The sequence below is a fragment of the Episyrphus balteatus genome, chromosome 1 (genome assembly GCF_945859705.1).
Source record: "Episyrphus balteatus chromosome 1, idEpiBalt1.1, whole genome shotgun sequence".
Taxonomy (NCBI): domain Eukaryota; kingdom Metazoa; phylum Arthropoda; class Insecta; order Diptera; family Syrphidae; genus Episyrphus; species Episyrphus balteatus.
In genome coordinates this window covers 171,982,434-172,005,647 of record NC_079134.1, presented here as the reverse complement: position 1 = coordinate 172,005,647, position 23,214 = coordinate 171,982,434, and the positions used below count along the sequence as shown (strand labels likewise).

The following is a 23,214-nucleotide window of genomic DNA, read 5'->3' as shown; positions in this document are numbered from 1 at the left end:
TTCAGGATTCATGAATTAAGAAGTTATGATTTTGAACAAAATTTCTATTATTTTAATGAAATAAAATGGATTTCAAAGTCATTCAAAAATTGTATCGCCAGTGACAAAAGTTACAGAACATGGGAATAGGGCACTCTGAGTCATGTCAATCAACTGTCAACAAAATCAGTTTCTTCGGTTTTATTTTACATTGAACTCCTCAGAGCTTTAGTTTCATTAGCTGATTTCTATTTTAACATTTTTTTCTTTATTTATTTCATGAATTCCGTGAAAAATCTTATATTTACCACATAAATTTTGTACCCACAAACGACAAATCACTTTTCGCACTCCAAACAATTGTTTTTTTCTTAAATGACAACAGCTGATTGGATTTTGATAGCTCTGAATCCGCGCTCTGACAAAATACCAAGAGTTGTTCAGGGTGCGTTCAGAGCGAACATCGAACACAGAGGAAATAACTCTGGTTGAAGAAGGAGCTACAAAAAAACGATACTTGACAACGAATTCGGAGCGACCCAGAGTGTCCTAGAGCTCACAACGAACAAACCTAATATTTTGGTTATTCAAGCTAGTATAGAAACTATAGTACGCTAAAAACCGTAATATCTGTACCATGGTATTCGACTGATACTAGCATATTATTCTCTGACACACTTGTGGTTAGCCATATACCAAAAGGTATGTATACTTGTATCGTGTCACAAGTATAACGCATATCTTACAGGTGTGCTCCTTCTTTCAGTTTATTTCCAGTGGGTGGAATTTAAAATAAAATTTTTTTTTCAAAATTGCGAATCTATACAAGTGCCATTCATTAGTGGGACAGTTTGTTTTTGAAACCATAATCCAATTTGACAGTAAACACATAAGTTTTGAGATAGTAAATTCGAATTTGCTTTTATATAAGTTTATATAAATGTTAAGTCACTTAAAATTACAAAATTATCAATTAAGTGTGGACTGAAACTGGCCTATCGGAGTTTCAAAATTCTATTAATTTTTTGAGTTATTTTTTTGAATGGGCAGCCATGATAATTTGATGCTTTTTTCTCAAGGCTGAGGTCAATTCGTAGGTTTTCAGACTTTTGCCTTATACTATGTTTCCACCTACGCTAAATCCCAGATTTAGCTAAGTAGATTTAGAATAAATCTCGAGATTTATTTTAAATCTACTTCGCTAAATCTCAGATTTGGGTTCAGCTACCCTAAATCTAAGATTTTCACCTACTTTCAATCCGAGATTTAGAATAAAACTCGAGATTTGTGCTAAATCTACTCAGCTAAATCTCGGATTTAGCGTAGGTGGAAACGTAGTATAAGAAAGTACATTAAAAGTCGGTTATTTTTGTCCACTAAATTGTGACAGATAAAAAATTTTAATCTGCATACAACTTTGTTGAAATGATGATTTACTTTTGCATGGGAGCTTAAATGTAGCTCGATCTGCGTCTTAGGCTTAAGGACCACCTTTCGTTTTGATTTTTTTCTTGGCCTGGAATTTTTGGTCGGCGCAAAGCAAAAGTTAGTATTTTGTGACTAACTTATATACAAAAATTTGTCAGCGGTCATTTTTTTTTGCAAGAAAAAACAAGATTTTTTTAAAAACTGGTTTTTGAAAACAAAATCGAAGTCCAAGTTTCACAGTCTACACTTTAGCTTAGGTTCAACAAAAGTTGTTACATGGGAAGTGAAGCCTTAACTACATTGGCTCAAAAAGAGTAAAAAAGTACAAAAGTGAAAATTTTCAAACTTTTTCGGGCTAGAAAATTAAAACAAATGATGCAGAAAGCTTATTTTTTAGTCTAAAAAACAAATTGTATACTCTTTTTCACAAAACAATTTCGCTAAGCAGAAAAAAAAATATTTTCACTTTTGTACTTTTTCAAAAAGCGGTGTATGTAGTTAAGCCTTGAGTTACTTTAGTTTCCAAAATCGGTCAATTAGTGCGACTTATTTGGCTGAGAAACGTGTCAAAAAGTTTTCTACATTATTTTTGTAATTTTTGCTGACTTTTTAATTTTTGAGCTTTATTAAGATAAAAAATATACCTATGTATATTTGATTTAAAAAATAGGTTCCAAAGAGTTGTTTTCGGAGATAATTGCTCAAACGTAATGTTACTGGTTAAAAGCTTGGCGACACCAGAAGGCATGCGATGGCGGTACGGGTACTTGTATTAAAAAATTCCACATCTGAACGTTGATGTGTCAGTTCGGAAACCCGTACCGCTACCGCATACCTTTCCGGTGTGGTCTTTCCTTAAAGGCTTGACCACACCGGAGGGTATGCGGTAGCGGTACGGGTACCGGTAACGATATTTGTATGAAAAAAATTCCACATCTGAACGTTGATATGTCAGTTTGAAATTTTGTTCATACAAGTACCGTTACCTCTACCCATACCGCTACCGCATACCCTCCGGTGTGGCCAAGCCTTAAAGGTTTTTCTCAAGGCTCAATTAATTGTCCCAGTTTTTCGGTCTCAATATAAATAAACTACCATATCCGTCTTCATAAGTCTGATCAAGGTACTATGTACCGAAACAGCTGCTGTAACAATCAATAAAAAATAAAAACAAAGTGGAATTATCAAAATCAATAAATGATTTGTTCAAATAGGGTAGAGTTGCTAGTAGCCGGCCCCTTAAGGATTTTGTCTCATAAAATCAAGCACAGAAACGTCAAATATCAACATTTTCGAATAATTCTTGAAATAAAATGTACCTACTTTATAAAATAATTTTTCGGTATGGTTAAAAAAAAAGTTAATAATAGTTCCCAAAAATATTTTATTCAAGTTTTTGTATAAAAAAGTCCGATTCTCCTAAATCCGGCCTTTGTTTCCTATTTTCGGCCATCTAGTGTCCCATTTCCGGCCACTGACTTTATAAGGTCAAGCTTAAATAAAGTAAATGTTTTTTTATTTAAATTTTTGTGTTTTAAGAATTTAGAAACAATTTTGATTGTTAATAAGTTATAACATCAAATGATTTAAAAATGTATTTATTTTTCCCCATTTTTTAAACTTTTATCAATAAAAGGGGGCCGAATACAGGAAACTCTTGAATTTGAAAGTTTTTTTTGTGTTCTATCTCCGGCCCCCCTTAAAATTACCAAAATTCACATCTTTTTCCTATTTAAAACCTATTTTATTTGAAGAATAATATATATTTAATAAGAAAAACAACATTTCAAAGCATTAGCTCTGAAATTGTTTCCATACAAAACACTAATTACGATAGTAGGTTTCGGCAGTAAAATTACAAAAAAACCATACCCGATTGGATCACTTCACAAAAAGTTATTTTTTCTAAGAAAACTGAATAACAATAATAATAAGAATCATGTAATTTTAGGAGCGACATTTTAAAGAACAGCATAAGAGAAAAAATTTGGAATAAATCCTACTAAATCACTAGTTATAACGATTTTTCTGAAAGGCTACTGGAGAGGACCGGAATTAGGCAACTCTACCCTATCAAATATTTCATAAAATTCAAAGAAATCTTTGAATTATTTTTGTACCTAAGATTAGCTGCGTTCCTTTGGAAATATTTATCTACTTTTTAGTACTTAAAACTACTTTGATCTACTTTGCTATACTGAAAAAGTAGTTCAAAGCAGCTTTAAGTACTAAAAAGTAGATAAATATTTCCAAAGGAATGCAGCTATAATCCTCAATTTTTGCTTTTTGACTTAAAAGTCAAGGTTTGTACTGAGGTTAAGCTTCTAGGCTGGCAAATGGAGCTTTTTGAATATAAATTAAAGTTTTTTTTATAACAATATTCTGTAATAACAAGGTTTTTTTTTCTAATTATTTAATTCTAAGGAAAAGCTTTTTAAGTACACAGTCGAGAACCAAAGCTTCACTAGTTTTTTGAGGTACCTACTCTCATTTTTAAGTCTAATTTTTAACTGTTGTGTTAAAATTTTTGATTGCAAAGTCAAGCTTCTGAAGTCAAGTTCTCTAAATGTTATTTTAAACGTCTTAGATGCCTCGTTAATGTACTCAAAATTACAAAACCATTTACTTTTTCCGACCAAGTTACTTTGCGTTTACTTTTTTCCTTAAAGTTATAAGTACTTTACATGATTCAGTAACAGGTGTTTGCAATACAATGTCCTTGATCAATTTATATATACATACTGCTGTATTCTGTAAAGCCAAAAAATCAATTTAAAAAAAAAGTATCAGGGTTATTTACATGCTCTTTGTGGCCTCTTGCAACCTTGTCCTTACAATTTATTAAATTATGAACATGACTTTTACTTTAACAACTTGAACTTTCTTTCATAAATCAGTTTACAAAAATGTTCCTTATTAAGTCAGCTGATATCCCCAAAAGTAATATACCTACTTCCTTATCAAAGAGAAACAGCAGGTGTCTAACGAAAGTAAAATAATTTGATAATAGGATATCTTTCTTCAATCGTAAGTGCCCCCAATCAAAACTTTATGCTCCCAGTTGGGTTTCTTTTTTTTTTTAATTCATTTTTTTCTCATATGTATGTCTACATGCATACATGTACAGGCTGCAGGCACCCATCATATACATTGAAATTTCATTATAGTTTGTCCTATATTTATTGAGTGGCATAAAAGTTTTATTGATTTTCTCTATAAAATATTTTGTTCGCAACAAAAGGACACTCAACACTTTTGACTGGCGTCGTCGTCGTCGTTGTCGTATACATCCTCTTAGCTGGACAATGACTCTGATTAGGTTTTTTATGCTGTACTGCGATGTGTCCTGTGTGTTTGAATGTGAATAATAGTGAAAAAGGGGTTCACTCTCGTTCGTAGAGGTCGATTGTCATTAGTATCATTTGTGGTGCCGTTAGCTGACAATGTTCATATCAAAGTGTCCTTAATAACAGTGGTTCTAATCTAGTGATTTTAATAAAAATCAAAAAAAAAAAAAAAAAAAAGCCTTTAAAAAAGGTCTTTAAACAATCTCGTGCCTTATTTTTGGTTCTTTACATTCTTATCGTAAACATATTAGTCGCAATTAAAAGACCATAAAATATGTCGAAATTAATAGCAAAAAACGTTAGTGTCTTACAAGAGCTAAAAGCTCATACAAAAGATGTGACGTGTCTCGAATTTTGGGGCAATGTTCTCCTAGTTACTGGATCCAGGTTCGTCATAACACTATTAATGGCATCTATTCTATTTATTTATCGAATGATTTATTCTATGATTTATTCATAGCGACAAGACGATTCGAATTTGGAAATGGGAAGTCGGTTTGGGCTTTGTTGAAGATTCAAATATATCACCGTTATTGGGACACAAGTATGGCGTAACTAGTGTCAAGATTTCACCAAAGGTATGTGTTTGTGTGTGTGTGTGAGTGGGTTATATTGGTATAGGATAACGGTGATAAGCAATCAAAGTTAATTACATATTTTGTGAAATCACAATATGACGATTAAAAATGGAAGCGTGTTGACTTTAGTACAATATAACGGTAAAATAACGAATATTCTACGTAACGTAAAAAAATGACAGTAACGCATAATTTGTTTCAATGCTGAATATGCTGCTGATACTTGTTTGTAATTTTATTAATGGCTTAATTTTTTTTTGGAATGAGACAACCGGGCATCGAAAAATATGGTATTGGGGTGTAAACAAAACAAAAAAAAAGCAATGAATTCTGTCATATTTTTTTCTTTATTAAATATTGATTTAACTTTGACGTGTTTTTACGTTAAGTTAATGTATTGTGGTATGGTGTGCACTAAGGGGGTTTTATTTTTAGTCTATGGTCTATCCATTGAGAATGTTTTGACCATGGAGGTGAAAATTCTCTGGAGAATTGTTTGTTTGTTTGTTTGTTTCTTTTTGTATTGTTGTATTTTGTTTCTAAGTTCATTTTTTTTTGTTATACTATTTTTATGGAAGTATAGGTAGTCATATTGCATTTTAATGCTTAATTTAATGATTAGTTATTAATTTTATAATTCACATGGGAATTGAACAACTATGTTTTTATTTCTTCTACTTGGAATTTCCCTCAAATGCTAGTTATAGTTGTGAAATTTTAAGGACTTTTGTTGTTTTAGGACTTTTTGTTTGCCTATTTGTTTACCTTTGTAAATGGTCACTTTTTTTTAATTTTAGGGAGGAACACTCAATTTAATTTACGAATAGTCATTATTTTATCATATATGAATAAAAGCTAAAATAACTCATTATTATCTATACCTGTTTGGGTCATTTTGGTTGCGTGCAGGGATCTAATAATATTTGATGGCCATGACAATATGAATAATACGGTGATGTTACATTTTATTTTCTAATGCTTATTTAGGTTTTGTTTTTTTAAATATTTTTCTTTATATGTATATAGTTTTAATGCAGACTTTTTTTTGTATGCACACCTCTATAAGGTAGCCTTATAATGCTATTAGAAGGTGCTTTTTAAACGATCAACGTTTTTAACAGAATAACGACTACATATTAAGCTACTTTTTTTTTAGCGTAACGTATATATTTTATGACAAGGTCAAGGGGAGCCATATTTTCACAAAATTTCTAGGTTAATATTATTATTATTTGATTTTATTCATGTGTTATTTTAATAAAATGATTAATTTTCTTTTCCTAATGTGTGCTTTTATTGATTCATGTTCTTATTAATTATGCATCTGAGTCTGAGGATAATTAATTGTTGGTAGTACATTTTTCTTCCTTATATTAAACGCTTAAATTATCTATAAAAATTGTCAAAAGTATGTGAATAAAATCATCAATCAGTCAAATATTAAAAAATATGCCAAATTAAATTCGAACCAACTATAATTTATTTATGCTTAGAAAACAAGTGCTAAGACTTTTTTGGAAAACCATAATCATAGAAAAAGATTTTAAAACAGTTATTAGTCGCCGTTGCTTCCAAGTTCTTCTTTTTTATATGACTTTTTTTAATGATATCCCGATAAACAATTTTAGTTCTATAAAGCTTTACAGATGCAATTGTTGCTTCTGTAAAGCATTATAGAAGCAAAATTGTTAGTAGGGATGCCGACTTTTCACGAGTCGATTTTAGCCGCACGATATATCGGTCGACTAGGATTTTTCTATGGGGAATGTCACTTAGTCGCCTGCGACTTACTTTCACACAAGTCACAAAAGCTTCGTGAAAAGTCCCCATTACTCTCTCTTTCTCCAGAACATCTTTTATTTGTTTTATATTTTCTACGCTTGCATTGTATGGTAAACATTGCTTTTCTTTTCTCTGATTACACTCAATTGTTTAATTCCAGTTTTAAATTCTGGCGGTCACTGGGGCGTATGTGTAAAATTTTTTTCTTCCTAAAAGTTTCACTGTAAAAAATAAGTTTCTGTCGTTGACCAAGAACTTTGATAAAAACAAGTTTTGTGAAAATATATCCATTTTTGTGCGTTGTGTAAAGTTAATTTTGACCGTTTTGTAAAGGGTCCTCTCCTCTAGGGGTACACTCCTGGAGTATTTTTGCATTAAAAAATGCACTATATTGAATTTAATTTCTAACAAAACTATTCAAAAATACTAATTTACACAAATACTTCAAACACATTTTAGAAAATTACTAATTTTATCTCATGAAGCATTTTTTGGAAGGAAATTTCATCAAACATATTTTGGGTGTAGAATTTTATTTAAAATGTAAGAGCGTATTTTAGTATGACCAAATATGCCCCTTGCTTAGCCTAGTACGTACAAAATTATCTCAAAAATTTAGCCGAGCTTAAAGGAGAATGGGCAAGTTTGTATGAAACGTGGACGTTACGCGGCCCGGAATGAATTTGTTATTTTTTGATGTAATTAAGGTTTACATATATTGTGCAGAAGTTTTATCCCTGTGACGTATTTCAATAACGGATAAAATGCATTTTTGCATTTAACGCTTTATATATGTCTCAATGTTAAAACTCAATTGTGTATTTTAAGTGCAAAATATTATTTTCTGTCATTTTCCCTGAGTTTGAAGACCTTTATCTTGAATATCCAACCACTAGAACCCAAACTATAAGCATTTTAAAACAACAAATTCAAGCCTATTTTTAGAGTTTTGTTGTTCAATTTTTTGTTACTTTGAATTGTTTGAAAAGTTTCGAACCTGAAATGGTTGTCTTAAAAATCTTATATTATGAGTTCTATTGGTCGGATTTTCAAGATTAATGTCTTCATGCTCAGGGAAAATGACAGAGCATCATATTTTATATTCCATATAAAAATATAAATCAGTTTTTCTTTCATACATTGAACAATGCATTAACAATACTAATACTGCATTATTTTGCATTCTTAACGCAATACAGCGAAACGTCCATAGTAATAGTTTTTCCTGGGCTATAATTCTTTCATTTGATACCAATTTTATTGATGGCCGCTCAACGTCCAAAATGCCCATTCTCCTTTACTTTAGAATTTCAGTCAAGTTGTGCGCTTTTTCATCTAAACTATTATTCATTGAGCAAATCTTTATTATTAAGCCTTGATTTTTCAATCGTCAGTTAGACTATCAGAAGAATAAATGTCTATATAAAAAAAAACTTTTATTCCTAGGAATAAGCCCTAACTGAGGTTTTTCTGACTATTGAAAAATTAGCCCTTAGGCCGTGTGTGAATTGCGTTAAATAGTTAAATTCGTGTAAAATTTTTGACACTATTGAGGTGAATAAAAAAATTTCAGCTGTTAAAAATTTATTGGGCTCCGGGACCTGGTTAAATTTGAGTTAAATTTTTTTTGCAGATGGTTTTGTTTTGTTTTTTTTTTTTTATTAAAAAGGAGTATCATGGCAGAAGAAAGGCAGACAAAATTTCAAACAAAAAATTCTTTTTTTAAAATTATTTTGTTTACCTCAATAGTGTCAAAAATTTAAAACTAAATATAGTTTTTTATTCTCACTAGGTATGACTTCAATAGCCCACCATATCTTTCATTTCGACAGTCTGGCCTTTTTTCAGATTTAATGCAATAACATCTAGTTGCTCGTTTAACATTTTGTCTTTTCAACACAGTTATTATATAATCATTTAAGAAAGCAGATATCATTTCGTTTTTTATTACAGCGCAGCAGCGGTAGTAAAATGTTTAGCAGTTTTTCACGGTTTAACCTAAACGATCACTGTGGTGTATGAGTGACTTTTTTTTGAGCAAAAATTATCGAACAAGTTTTATGAAACTTTGGTGTAATACCAACCCAACAAACAATATCCATTCTATAAAGCTTTACAGGAGCTAAATTACCACCTGTAAAGCTTTATAGAAGCAAACTTGTTATTCGAGAACAGATATCCTTAATACAAAAGTCACAATTTTTTATTTGAACAACTGTATGTCTTAGATAAAAATAAAAATTATGTGGTACAAACTTGTAGATGAGCTAATTATAAACAAATACGGTTTTCTTGTATCACTCACCATTTAGAAATTATAACATTTCAAATATGAAAGTTTTTTGATGAGCTCCATAGTGTTAGCACTCCAATAGCTGAATTTGAAATGAACAAAATCATGTTTAAGGACAGCGATTAACAATTTTTTTAAGAAATTAAAATTGAAATTCAGGTGGTCACTAAGGCGTATGCGTAACATTAGTTTCAATTGATAGATTAGTTTCTCTATCGGTGACCAAAAAAAAAAATATTTCTCGTTTAAGAAACTTTCTCGGATGTTTTTTAGGAATGAGCATTTGAGAAGACTAGAAACCAGCTTCTTCTATGATTAATGTTCACCATTATTTTTCCATTAAAAAAAAAAAGAATTCCTATGGCATCTTCCTAGACTTACTGAACTCAAATTTTAAGCCTAATGTAAGTCAACCAAATTGCGTATTAATTCTTGGCAGTATTCGATATAACCAACTGTGTACAAAATCTTCGAAAGCTCAAATTGCACTATAGCCATTTCAAGGTTTTCCTTAACGAGTTTTACGAAAAATTAACAGAAACTTCTAACCTCAATTTTAATATGTTGATATTAATGTATTTGTATGAATCGTCTAGAACAAATTTATCAAATATCCGAAAATTCTCTTTCACTTTTTAATTCCAATTAAATAAAAACAAAATATTTTTCCTAAATATCTATAAACTTTATTTTAACAAAAAATAAAAATATGTAAAAAAAACCTATGTACAATTTTAAATACAAAACAACTACAAAAAAAAGTATTCGTTAAAAGAAAACATTTAAATACTCTTCGGCAATATTGAATTCCATGTGATATTGTTTGAATAAGGCCGCATATCTATTCCGCTCCGGCTTCATGCCAAGTTCATTGTATTGCTTCGCTAAATAACTATAAACATCAAGTACTTTAGCATAAGCATCTAGTTTCTTAAAATAACCAATAGCTTCATCGATTTGTTGTCGGCATTCTTTTAAGAACTTCTTTTTCTGATCAGTTGTTAAAGCTGAAGCAACTAAACATCTCATATAGACAAAACTCGCTTTTGCGCGATCATATAGCCCTCCATTGGCATAGATCTTCTCCATACCATTTTTAATTGATTGTAGAGCTTTCTGAGGCATTTGCATTTGAAGAAGAACTTGAGCAAACATCATATCGGTTATTGCCCATTCGTATTCCAGATAGGATTGTAGTGCCAATGTAGATGCTTTGTTTAAGGTTCCAATTACTTCGGAATTGACTTTGTCCTGCGAAATCATCGAATAGGCTAGCAGAATTAAGGCACGAACGTGTGTCAAACAATCGAGATCTCTTGACATGAGAAGTTTGTCCAGCATTGTCCTAGCTGTCGTCAGATACCGCTTAGCAATTAGCACTGAGACACGTTGAAGAATAGCTGCATTTTCATCGAAAACATACAACTGGCAGCATGCTCGTGAAGCTTCCGCCCATTTGCAACGAAGTATTGACTGATGGATTGTTATATAGCACTCACAAATCATCCAGCTATTCGAGTAAGGATTTCGAGGGAATCTCTCCTTCGTGTGATGAAGAACCACAGATGACAAGGCATATTCTCCTTGAATATTAAGCCACAAAGCTAGACAGCAGAGTACCATGCAGACACTTTCACTATTCCCAACATCCCCAAACACCCATGTCTTTTTCAACTTGAGTAATAGTTGGGCATACATTGAAGCCATTTCATTGTGACCATAAAGATTCCAAAGAGCCGACCGAAGGGCCAGAGAATCAGAGAAATAGTCCATCAGGGAATTCTTGCAATTGAGTTCGTCACTCTTCTGGAGAAGTTCAAACAAATCCAATGGCAGATACCCACATTGGGCGCCAACCTTCACAACAAACTGAATGCTCAATGATAGGCTCTGAATCATACAAGGATCTTGAAGATCGGGAAGGCACTTCTCAAACGGATCAATCTTGTTGCTGTTGAGAATGCAGTACCAAGAGTTGGCCAAATCTAGACAGCGTTTATCACCATTTTCCTGGGCAAGCATTATGCATTCTTTGAGAGATTCCAGCGCCTCCTCACGATGGCCAAAATTAGCATGCATCACTGCCAGGTTAATACTGAAGAATTGAAAACCCTTGTGCTCGTAGTTTGTCATCATTTGCATGGGACTTCGATCGAATGCACGATGCAGAGCATCGACTGAACTGAAGTAATCCCGCAATCGAAGGTTATTCATGTAGGTGAGGAAGAATGCTTGCGAATTCAATGGATTGTCTTGGATAATTTCATTGAGTTTTGTTTGCATTTCGATGGGCGGGAGGGCACGTATTTCGTTGCTTTCCAGCAAGCTGCATTGTTGGGTTATAAAGAGATCGGCTTGCTTGGCAGACCATTTGCTATGGGGATTCCGATGATGATGGGCATTATCGGCCGTTGGCAGAGAATCTTCCTCTTCAATCGTGGCATCATCTTCTTGGCTGTCGGTTGTGTTTGTACAAGTACCAAGGAGATTGGACACACGCGGACCAATTGCCATCATGCGAATACCTAAAATGAAATTCAAAAGAAGTCTTCAAAAAAGCTATCTAGCTTGGAAGACATTCATATCTATATCTATGAGCTTCTATGAATAAATGTGAAAAACTTGTTAAATTTTTTTTTTTTTTTATATTTATTTGGCAATATTTTGCCATTTACGATAAAGATGGATGTCGTGTCATGAATCCTTCAAAATAAGTTACAGCAAAAGGTAAATTTGAAAACGGGCTTTACAAGTTGGATAGTGCAGTAAATCAAAATACTTATGTTGCACTTAGTAATTTGGACAATATTTGGCATCAAAGATTTGGCCACTTGGAATTACTTGCGAATCAAAATTCTCTTTCGACTTGTTTGTCAAGTGCAGAAGGCAAACAGCATTTGAATACCTTTCCATCAGAAGGGTCAAGGTCATCAAAAGCTAAAAGAACTTGGAGCAGGGAAATGTTTTTTGGATCTACATTTAGGATATGGCTACAAGTAATTAAGCTTATCTATTAATAAAAAGCAATATATTTTAAAAATGCTGGATCGCTTTGATATGACATCTTTCAATCCTATAAGTCACATATAGATTGTATTGCAAAGCTGAGTAACGAACAGTGTTCAAATGAAAGAGAAAAAGAAGAAATAGACAAGATGCCGTATCAAGAGTTTATAGGAAGTTTATTGTCTTAAGCGCAACTTACACAACTTGATATTTGTTTTGGTATGAATTTACTGAGTCGTTTTTATATTAATCTAGGTATGGAAAATTGGAAGGCGGCAGTATATTTTGAGATATTTAAAAAGGACAAATGATCACAAAAACTTATATCAAGTCAGACGATTTGAATGTGAAGAATAATTGTGATACCGAGTTTGCATTCGATCTAGGTCAGTGTTTCCCAACCTTTCTTGTGATATGCTCCACCAGAACCGTTCCAAAATCTTCATGTTCCCCTCACATCATGTGCTTAGAAATGTTAAAAAAAAATTAGTTGTCTGATATTAAGAAAAATTGCAAAGAAAAAAATAAGTAAACGCAAAAGAAGTTTGAGGGAAAATACAAAACATCTGATAAACATTTGACGAAAATTTGTGTCATTAGCTTTGTTTTGGTAATAAGATAAAATTAAGGCCAGAACAGGCAGATCAATATGGAAAATTCTGGCCTGAATGCTCGAAACAGGGTCATTAAAAACCAATAAATGCTATTTGAAACCAGAAATTTTCTTTCAAAAATTTTTACTTTTTTTTCAAAAATGAGACTGCCCCTTGTGGGAGGTGGACCCCACGTTGGGAACACTGTTTTAGAGCAGTGTTTTTCAAACTTTTTGAGTTCGCAACTCCCTTGAGATGAAAAATATTCTAATATATTAAAGTGTTTATACCACATGCTTTTATAAAGCTGTTTCGAGTCACGACTACGACAAAATGTTTTGCCTTTTGTAGCGATAGTGCTTGGACCGGTATCAAAAAAGGACTAATTACAAAGTTGAAATTCATAATGCAAAGTCGACTGTTTAGGATTGTATGCGATGAAATTGATTTACTGTACAATAATCTTTTTTACCATACAGTTAGCTGTCGAAGGGAAAAGTATTGACACACGTTTTGGAACAACGAGCTGAATTTTTGGCGTTTTTTTACAACATTAAAAATCTGATCTTTTTGCGCTCTTAAATATCCTAAATAAGAGCCTTCAAGGAAGAGAGGAAAACATTATAACTGCAAAATACAAAATCAGAGGATTTCTCGGAAAACAGTGTCTCAAGCAGACAAATTTGATTCTTTTCCCTGCGTTCAAAAGATTCTTAAAGAAAATTCATCGGAAGAATCAATATTATGTTAGATCCCATATTCTTCTTATAGTACAGAGTTTTTTTTAATTTGAAGATCAAACTATTGAGTTACTTTCAAGAAATGGACTCTGAAAGTGAAAATGGAACTAAGATGGAATTCAAATCCTTTTTTGAATAATTGAACTTGATAGTTCAACACTTAATCTACAGTGTGTAAAATTGAAAGAAAACCTTAAAGATTTAGTTGCAGGTGGTATGCTAAGAATAGATAGTATTATGTATTCTGTGTACATGAAAATTTTTCATTAGAAACCCGATAAAATAACAATGCTTAAAAAGAAATTATGAAAAAGCCATCAAAGAACTTTTCTAACCGGAGGGATATTCAAATATCTATAAGTTTCTATTAATAAATTGTTCAGTTTGGTCATAATAAGTGTAACTTAGTTACTAATTCTTTTTCCTCTGTTGGACACCACCCAACAAGGTAAACATCGCAAAACCAGTTAAGTTTTTTTATTATTAAAGTGGAGACAGACGCGAGTAAGTTATTAAAATCAGATTTTCTATCCATACAATTAAATAGATAGCTAGCGACAGTGACAATACACATTAAAAGTGTGCGTGTGTCAGCACAGCACAAAGAAACCAGAATCAATACCTTCAAACGACCACCCTTTGTCCACCCAACGAACACCCTAGAGTATTTGGCGCCATATACTTTAACACCGTTGAGTCAATAAAAAATATCGATTTTAAATTCCTTAACTTAACTCAATACTCACCCTTTTCATAATACAAACAGATGTTCTTGTACAAACTCAACATTTCAGGGAATGACATTCGATCTAGAATAACAGCCACACGCCGAATATAAAGTCCAACTATTCCATATTGGCTAACACCAATCGAATCGGATAGAATTTTATCAAAATTCTGCATTTCGAATAAATCAAATAAATACTCGAGACCGAGACTATTCAAATCACTCATGCATTTTTCGAATCCTTCCAAATGGACAGTATCGATTTTGTAGCGATTCGAAGTCAGCAGATTGTGCAAGTCCTTGTACATCATGTCTGGATATTGAATTAGTTTGAGTAGAAGCATACAGAAACGTTGTCGCGACTGGGCGGGAAATATTAAACCAAGTTCTGAAGCTGATTGTTTTGCCTATTAATTAAAAGATTATAAATATGCAAAACTATTTAATTTAAAGTGACTATACCTTTAAATATTGATGAACTAACAAAACAATTGCAACTTTGTGTGGAGTTGGTGTGTCTATGCGGGATGTTGTAAATGTTGTATTACGTGGATCCAAGGCTTCTAGTTCTTCAAAATGATTCATAGTTGTTGGATAATGAATAAATATTGGAATAAATTGAAATATTTAATAAAATTATTTAAACAAATCTTTTGCAAAGGAATTTGTGGTTGATTTGTTTGGATTTTCAAAGAGAAATGTCACTTTTTTGAAAGCCGACAGGAAAGTCGGTAAGGTAGTTTCTAGAATGGTTTTCTTACAGATGATTAATACATATGGTTGGAATGGTTGAGTAATATTCTGGGTGTGTTCAGTTTTTTATTTTTTTATTTGAATTTAGTAAAAACAAGAATCAAGACTTTTGTAAAAAAAAGACATTTTTGTTGAAAAGCTTTAAATGTATTCAATTTTCAAAGTGAAAATTTATTTTGAGAATTAATATACAGGGTGCCCCACAGTCACCACCTCAAATGGAGCAGTGACTTTTTTGAGCTGTTGTGGTTAAGAAAAGAGCAAATAGATATAAAGCTCATTTGAATTATTTTTTGTTTTTTAAAATTAAGTTTTTTTTTAATTCACTCAGTGTGTTAAGTTTGTTTTACCTAATTACTTTCAGTATTGAAAAGAAAAATAATTTTTTTTAAGAAAATAAACTGGGCTTTAATAATAAGCGAACAAAATTAACAATAATTTTCTTTTTTTTTTTAATACAATTATATGAAAGTGAAAAAACAACTTAAAAAAAATAAAAATCGGGTTTGATGCAAAATTTCGGAGAAATTTCCGCAGAAAAAAATTTCACAAAAATAAAGCCAGCTAAGGGAAAAAGGGAGCAAAAAACCGAATGGGACAGTGGTCTACTCAATTTTCAATTGAATTGGTAATTTTCTAAAAAAAATGACTTAATTTGGAAAAAAAAAATTATTAAAAATTAACGATTACACAAACTATAAACGTGCTGTACTTTTTTGTAAAACCATTATGTTTTAAAATAAAGCTGTTAAATAGACTAATACTATGTTTTAACCCACCCTTAATCCGAGATTTAAGCCTGGTACGCTGCTCGCGCTAAATTTTAGCCAAGATAAAATTCCCATACAAGTTATCGATAATTTGTATGGGACTCATTTTAGCTCGGCTAAAATTTTTCGATAATTTGTATGGGAGCTAAAATTTAGCGCGAGCAGCGTATCAGGCTTAAGCTAAGAAGATTTAGTAAAAATCTCGAAATTTATTCTAAATATCGGATTGAAAGTAGGTGAAAATCTTGTGTTTAGGGTAAACGAACCCAAATCCATGATTTAGCGAAGTAGATTTAAAATTAATCTAGAGATTTATTCTAAATCTACTAAGCTAAATCTCGGATTTAAGCCTGGTACGCTGCTCGCGCTAAATTTTAGCTCCCATACAAATTATCGAAAATTTTTAGCCGAGATAAAATGGATCCCATACAAGTTATCGATAACTTGTATGGGAATTTTATCTCAGCTAAAATTTAGCGCGAGCAGCGTATTAGGCTTTAGGCTAGGTAAAAACATAGTATAACCTAATTTTCAAAATCAAAATTTTGAAAAAAATTTCTAATTTGAACAAAACCAGAAAATGTCTTGTCGAGTGACACAGCAATTCCTACTTACAATTTTGCTTCTATAATGCTTTACAGAAGCAACAATTGCATTTGTAAAGCTTTATAGAACCAAAATTGTTTGTCGGGTTTGGATTAACTCTGAATTGAAAAAATTGAGCTTTTTTCATAATTTGAAAGAAGAAGGGCATATAAACATGAAATTTGCATTTAGAATGATAGAAAATAAAAGAAAAAATGGCTTAATGAAGTCTTTATTTTGTATTAGTGCAATAAATTTAAAACATCTTTCCATAATTAATAGTCTATTTAATAGACCCGAGCTCCAGAGCAAAAATAGAACAAATTCGTTCAAGACTTTTTATTGGCGATTATGATTCCTTGGCATACAAGAATACTCTAGCCAAAAGTGCTACTAAATCCGTTGGTGCATTTCTGAGAAAACGGCAACACTGGTCGGTTTTCAGTTTTTTTGATTTAACTCGAAAACCAAGCTTGACTTTGAAATGGTTCAAAGACACTTTTCATAGCAAATTAAATTTTCTGTCAAGTTAAGATGGTTAAAAAATTTTTAAAATTATTTTTGACTAAAATTCTAACCTAAAATCAAAGAAAAAAAAGTTAAAAAATTGACAATTTTATTTTTTTTTACTAAATCAAGGGGCATTTTGTGTATGTAGCCGGGACGTCCAAACTTTGTACTAATGAAATAAAGTAGAGGTAAAATCCTTTGATAATATGCAATTTTTAATTTTTTTTCTCAAGAAACAACTTAAATGTACCTATTCAAAAATTAGCACTTTTTCTAAATTTTTGACTTTTTTAGTTAAAAGCAAGTTTTTAAAACTCCATAAAATCGTATTAATTGGTAACTTTTAGACTTTTAAAGTAAGCATACTTCGAGGGATTGATTTAATATAAACTAAATATGACAAACAAAAAAATTTATTTGCATCCTTATGGCCTTTTGTGCAATTTTGTGTATGTGCATTTTTATAAATTCGGGTCGAATGGATGGACAGAGAGCCATTAGCTTTGGTCTATTGCATAGAAGAACATTTAATACCAACTCTTTTACTGTTTTCAATGGCCTGAAAAACAATTCTTGTAAAATCCGCGACCAACGAAAAGTTTCTCTTGAAAAACGAAAAAAATACTCTAATGAGTTTGAAACAAAATAGCTCAGGCAAATTAGTAAATCAAATTGCACTTTTCGCGGGACAAATTTTTTTCATGGAACGTGTTTAGGTGAATGTCCTTATCGTAAAAGTGAATTTTTTGGGATGATAAGATATCGTGAACAGTCGCCATCTTGGAAAAGAGGTCGGTGCCGTTTTTATTTTATAACTCCATTTTTACTCATTTAAACCAAAAATGTCCGAGGATAGACTTATTATCAATTAAATTATCTAAAAAATGATATACAAATGAATTCCATGAGTTAGTTAAATTCAATTTTATAGTCGGTCAAAGTCCGGGTTCTTCTCTCAAGGTTAAGACAATATGACATTTTTTAAAATATCTGAAGAACTTTTGATTTGTTTGGGATTTTCTAAAAGAATGAAATATAGCACTTTTAATTATCTATGAAATGAACCTTTTATTGTTTTTGTAACCATCACATTGTAGAAGCAACCAAACGTCGAAGTCATGATATACGATTTTTTAACTGAACATATTTGGAATTTCAATAGTTCAAATAAACAATCAAAAATTAAACACAATAGTCTCGAAAACATAACGGCTTACACACCTCATATCTTGAGTTATACTTATCGTAATGCTGAGATTGAGGTGTTCATGTTTAGGAAAAATGACAGGGCATCAGTTCTTATATTTAGAATTTTAAATAGTGTCACTTTAGCTTATTCACATTAATTGGAAAATTCACTTCATTTAAAACCTCGAAAACCATATAAAGGTTAACATTAAAGATTTCAAACTTTGAATTCAATATTTAGACGAATATAGTTAAAAAACTGTTTACTTATATTTTGGTTATACCTCCACTTCAAAAATTTGCTCGGTCTAATAGAAGAAAACTTGATATTTTCTCACTTTTGACTGGTAGAATGTGAACTTCGACGTTAGATAACTTATACATTATGTTGGTTACAGTAACGATAAAGGGCTCATTTCATAGATAATTAAAAGTGCTATAATTCATTTTTTAAGAAAATCCCAAACAAATCAAAAGTTCTTCAGCTATTTGAAAAAATGTCATATTGTCTTAACCTTGCGAGAAGAACCCGGACTTTGACCGACTATAAAATTGAATTTAACTAACTCACGGAATTCATTTGTATATCATTTTTTAGATAATTTAATTGATAATAAGTTTATCCTCGGACATTTTTGGTTTAAATGAGTAAAAATGGAGTTATAAAATAAAAACGGCACCGACCTCTTTTCCAAGATGGCGGCTGTTCCCGATATCTTATCATCCCAAAAAATTCAATTTTACGATAAGGACATTCACCTAAACACGTTTTATGAAAAAAATTTGTCCCGCGAAAAGTGCAATTTGATTTACTAATTTGCCTGAGCTATTTTGTTTCAAACTCATTAGAGTATTTTTTTCGTTTTTCAAGAGAAACTTTTCGTTGGTCGCGGATTTTACAAGAATTGTTTTTCAGGCCATTGAAAACAGTAAAAAAGTTGGTATTAAATGTTCTTCTATGCAATAGACCAAAGCTAATGGCTCTCTGCCCATCCATTCGACCCGAATTTATAAAAATGCACATACACAAAATTGCACAAAAGGCCATAAGGATGCAAATAAATTTTTTTGTTTGTCATATTTAGTTTATATTAAATCAATCCCTCGAAGTATGCTTACTTTAAAAGTCTAAAAGTTACCAATTAATACGATTTTATGGAGTTTTAAAAACTTGCTTTTAACTAAAAAAGTCAAAAATTTAGAAAAAGTGCTAATTTTTGAATAGGTACATTTAAGTTGTTTCTTGAGAAAAAAAATTAAAAATTGCATATTATCAAAGGATTTTACCTCTACTTTATTTCATTAGTACAAAGTTTGGACGTCCCGGCTACATACACAAAATGCCCCTTGATTTAGTAAAAAAAAATAAAATTGTCAATTTTTTAACTTTTTTTTCTTTGATTTTAGGTTAGAATTTTAGTCAAAAATAATTTTAAAAATTTTTTAACCATCTTAACTTGACAGAAAATTTAATTTGCTATGAAAAGTGTCTTTGAACCATTTCAAAGTCAAGCTTGGTTTTCGAGTTAAATCAAAAAAACTGAAAACCGACCAGTGTTGCCGTTTTCTCAGAAATGCACCAACGGATTTAGTAGCACTTTTGGCTAGAGTATTCTTGTATGCCAAGGAATCATAATCGCCAATAAAAAGTCTTGAACGAATTTGTTCCATCCAAAAAGGTCTATTCAATAGACTATAAGATTGTTAAGTTTTTTTTTTTTTAATTTCATTCGTTAGTAAGAAAAATTGAAAATCCTTTTTTTGCCTCTGACCCGTCTTCCATTTATTTGCATGTTTTGCAATTTTTCCTGTACATTATGTATAAAAACTCTATATACCGAAGCTGGCAATGAATACCACGGGTATTCTTGAACAATTTCATGTTGAAAAACAACTACCTTATGTTCTTAAAATATGTCACTGCACATCTTTTGATTACTTATTATTTTATTGGCGAAAATATTGTTATTTGCGTATCATACGTATTATATGCAGTATCTCCATTAGCCCCGTTGCATCGGAGGTGGTAGTCTGCTAGCAGTAGATGTTTTGGTTAATCTAGTACTATCATCTACTCATGCTCTTCTTCCCGAGTAGATACGATTTGTATTGAATTCGTTGAAAGTGCGTTCCATTGAAAATCCCTATTCGCTAGTAAATTACTAGTAGTACTTTGCCATCTCCCAAAGGAACAGGGCTATTATTTCAATTCCCACCACCTTTTTTTGGCTTATCAACTATCAATTCTTTAAAAAGGATATTTTTTACTTTTTCAGATAAACATTTTTTTTTAAATTAAAATTTTGTAATTTAATATAATCTTTTTTTTGTTTAAGACCTCAAAATAAAGTTTTTCTTTATTTTTTTTGTAAAAAAACGAGGTATTAATATTTAAGTTGAGCTACCTATTTCTTTTTAACTAAGTTTAAGTTTTTCAAAATTGTTTTACTCCTTACTTTGATTCAATCTCATTCCAAAATAGAATTTAAATAAATAAATACTTAGTACTTAGTCTGAAGCCTAGTACGCAGCTGAAGCGAAACGAAAAATTTTCAAGTCTCCAAAGTCAACAGCGAACATGTTAATGAAAAAATACCATCGGGTATTATAGCAAAGTAAAAATAATAAATAAAATAAAAAATAAAAATATTTTAAAACTTGTTTATTTACTAAATAATAAAATAAATATCATTCAGTTATCTACAATGTGAAAGTTATCCACCAATTTATAAATGTTGAGCGTTTATGTGATGGTACACCCAGCCTTAACTTCGGTTTGAAATTTTACTAATTTCGTAGATTTTCGCAAAAAAGACGTATGTATTCTTAAAGACAGCAGATACCTACATTAACTTACTAAAATTATTGAGTTGGAAATGGGTGCTCTATAAGTCTGGGAACGTTTCAAAAGCATTCACCTTTTCCATTATTCACGTTTAATTTTTGAGAATTTCTTCTAAGAGAACCCCTAAAAGCGAACACCAAATTCCCTTTCCTCGGTAATAGTGGGTAAATTCCTTAAGAAATCATGTTCAAGTTACTGAGCTTGAAAAATTCAAAATCCCAGAAACTGGTTTATTCAAACATAATAAAACATTTTGTGTACACTGTGGTGTATACGTAACTTTTTTTATTTTTTAATTAATATAATATTTTATATTAAAAAAAATAACTTTCCCTCTCTATTAAGGGTGGAGTTTTAGCTTCATCATCAGTTGATGGAACAGTTCTATTATGGGACATATCAACTGGACAAAAAACAAATACACTCTACCAAGCAAATGGAGAAGCAGTTCGCTCATGTTGCTTCAGTCCAAATGGTTCTTATATTGCATCGGCTGATGATAGTGGTGCCATATGCATTTGGGGTCAAGAAAAAAATTTAATCAGGTTCGTTAAAATCACTTTAATTCTTAAAAACTACAAAAACTTAACCATAATCTCTCTCTTTAGAACACTTAATTATCATGAAGAAACTATATATGCAATAGCCTTTTCTTCGGATTCAAACATCCTCTTGACTGCTTGCAACACAGGAATGATGAGGCTTACATTTATTAAACCAGTTTGCGATGGTAAGTTTTTGGAATTTTATATAAAACTCTAAAATAATTTTGTTTTTTAACATTTTGCAGCTCAAAACCATGAATATGATTGTGGTATTGATCATGCTCATGATCTTGGAGTTGTATATGCAGATTTCTGCAAACTTGTTCACACTGATCGTGAGTTAATTTATTTTGTATCAACTTGCTAATATATAAATTCAAAACCACAGCACTTGATCCGGATACAACAATCCACACAGCTGTAACGTGTGGAAACGATCAATGTATAAAACTTTGGAGAATATACTCGCTTAAATCTAACGAAAATCTGAAAAATTCCCGACTGATTCCACCGGGTCCAAGTGAACGAGAATCAGGTAACTCGGTTGTGAGCAGTTCAAGCCTTATGAATACTGAATGTGTTCTTAAAATTACCGGACATGGTTGTTCTGTGACTTGTGTCAGGTAAAAAAAATACAATTCCATCTCATGCAAACAAATCCATAACTTTATATTTTGAAATAGATTCAATTCTCGTGGAACACTTTTGATCTCCTCTGGCATGGATAAGGCTGTAAAGGTTTGGGATTTACAAGGCAACTGCCTTCAAACTCTACTCGAGCACTCGCGTTATGTTAATTGCGTAGCAATCAATGGAGATTCATCTTTACTTGCATCTGGTTCAAATGATCGTTCAGTAATAGTTTGGGACTTATCAGCTACCCTAACACTTGAATCACACATTGCTGGATTCCGTTCAATTATATTCAATATGGCTGCGAGTGAGATTGACATTCCGCTGGAACTCATTTGTCCAATTACTCATGAAATTATGACATATCCTGTCATAGCAGAGGATGGGTTTACTTATGAGAAATCTGCAATTTTAGAATGGTTTGATCGTGGACGAAACACTTCACCAATGACAAATGAAGAATTTACAACTCAGGAAGTAAACGACAACGAAGATTTAAAACTTAAAATTGAATGTTTTCTTAAGACATTAGATTTTGATTCGTTTGATGGTATTGCTTGAATGGTCACTCAAATCATTGTAACACTTTTTCGAAAAGTTTTTATTTCTTTTTAAATAAAAAAAAAAAAAACAAAATAAACGTACTTGGATGTTCACAATATAAATTTTTCAAAAGTAATAAAAAGTTGTTTTTGTTTGTTTTATAAAATTTTGGCTATTTTGAGAAGATTTAACACTCGCCAGCGTGAAATAAAATTTTATTATTTTAATGTTCAAGGGGTAAGTAACTAAATATGTACCTACTTGAAAAACTTAGAAAACCCTCATCTGTATTTAAAAATCCTTTCCCAAAAAATCACTGCCAAAAATATAAATATTTCTACATTCTTAAGCCAATTCCTGTTAAGGTTC

At 31.4% G+C, this 23,214-nt stretch overlaps 2 protein-coding genes across 2 annotated transcripts; one reads left to right on the top strand and one right to left on the bottom strand.

The window, feature by feature from the left end:
- Positions 1-4,679: 4,679 nt before the first annotated feature.
- On the top strand, positions 4,680-22,933 carry LOC129905189 (uncharacterized WD repeat-containing protein alr3466-like). Its single transcript, XM_055980606.1, has 7 exons — positions 4,680-5,141; positions 5,215-5,332; positions 21,470-21,669; positions 21,733-21,854; positions 21,915-22,004; positions 22,058-22,292; positions 22,353-22,933. The coding sequence occupies exons 1-7, from the start codon at positions 5,029-5,031 to the stop codon at positions 22,861-22,863; spliced, it is 1,389 nt and encodes a 462-aa protein (XP_055836581.1). The 5' UTR covers positions 4,680-5,028; the 3' UTR covers positions 22,864-22,933.
- On the bottom strand, positions 10,158-15,189 carry LOC129905188 (anaphase-promoting complex subunit 5). The gene is made up of 3 exons (XM_055980605.1): positions 14,936-15,189; positions 14,493-14,880; positions 10,158-11,932 (listed from the first exon to the last, which is right to left on the bottom strand). Exons 1-3 carry the CDS (start codon positions 15,056-15,058, stop codon positions 10,176-10,178), a joined length of 2,268 nt encoding a protein of 755 aa, XP_055836580.1. The 5' UTR covers positions 15,059-15,189; the 3' UTR covers positions 10,158-10,175.
- Positions 22,934-23,214: the final 281 nt, after the last annotated feature.

Bases quoted from the DNA above. Each gene is read 5' to 3' on its own strand.
- LOC129905189 (XM_055980606.1), top strand. From the start codon at position 5,029: ATGTCGAAATTAATAGCAAAAAACGTTAGTGTCTTACAAGAGCTAAAA. The intron at 5,142-5,214 runs GTTCGTCATAAC...ATTTATTCATAG, and splicing joins CTCCTAGTTACTGGATCCAG to CGACAAGACGATTCGAATTT. The intron at 5,333-21,469 runs GTATGTGTTTGT...CTCTCTATTAAG, and splicing joins GTGTCAAGATTTCACCAAAG to GGTGGAGTTTTAGCTTCATC.
- LOC129905188 (XM_055980605.1), bottom strand. From the start codon at position 15,058: ATGAATCATTTTGAAGAACTAGAAGCCTTGGATCCACGTAATACAACA. The intron at 14,881-14,935 runs GTATAGTCACTT...TTTAATTAATAG, and splicing joins TAGTTCATCAATATTTAAAG to GCAAAACAATCAGCTTCAGA. The intron at 11,933-14,492 runs GTGAGTATTGAG...ATTTCATTTTAG, and splicing joins CTGTTTGTATTATGAAAAGG to GTATTCGCATGATGGCAATT.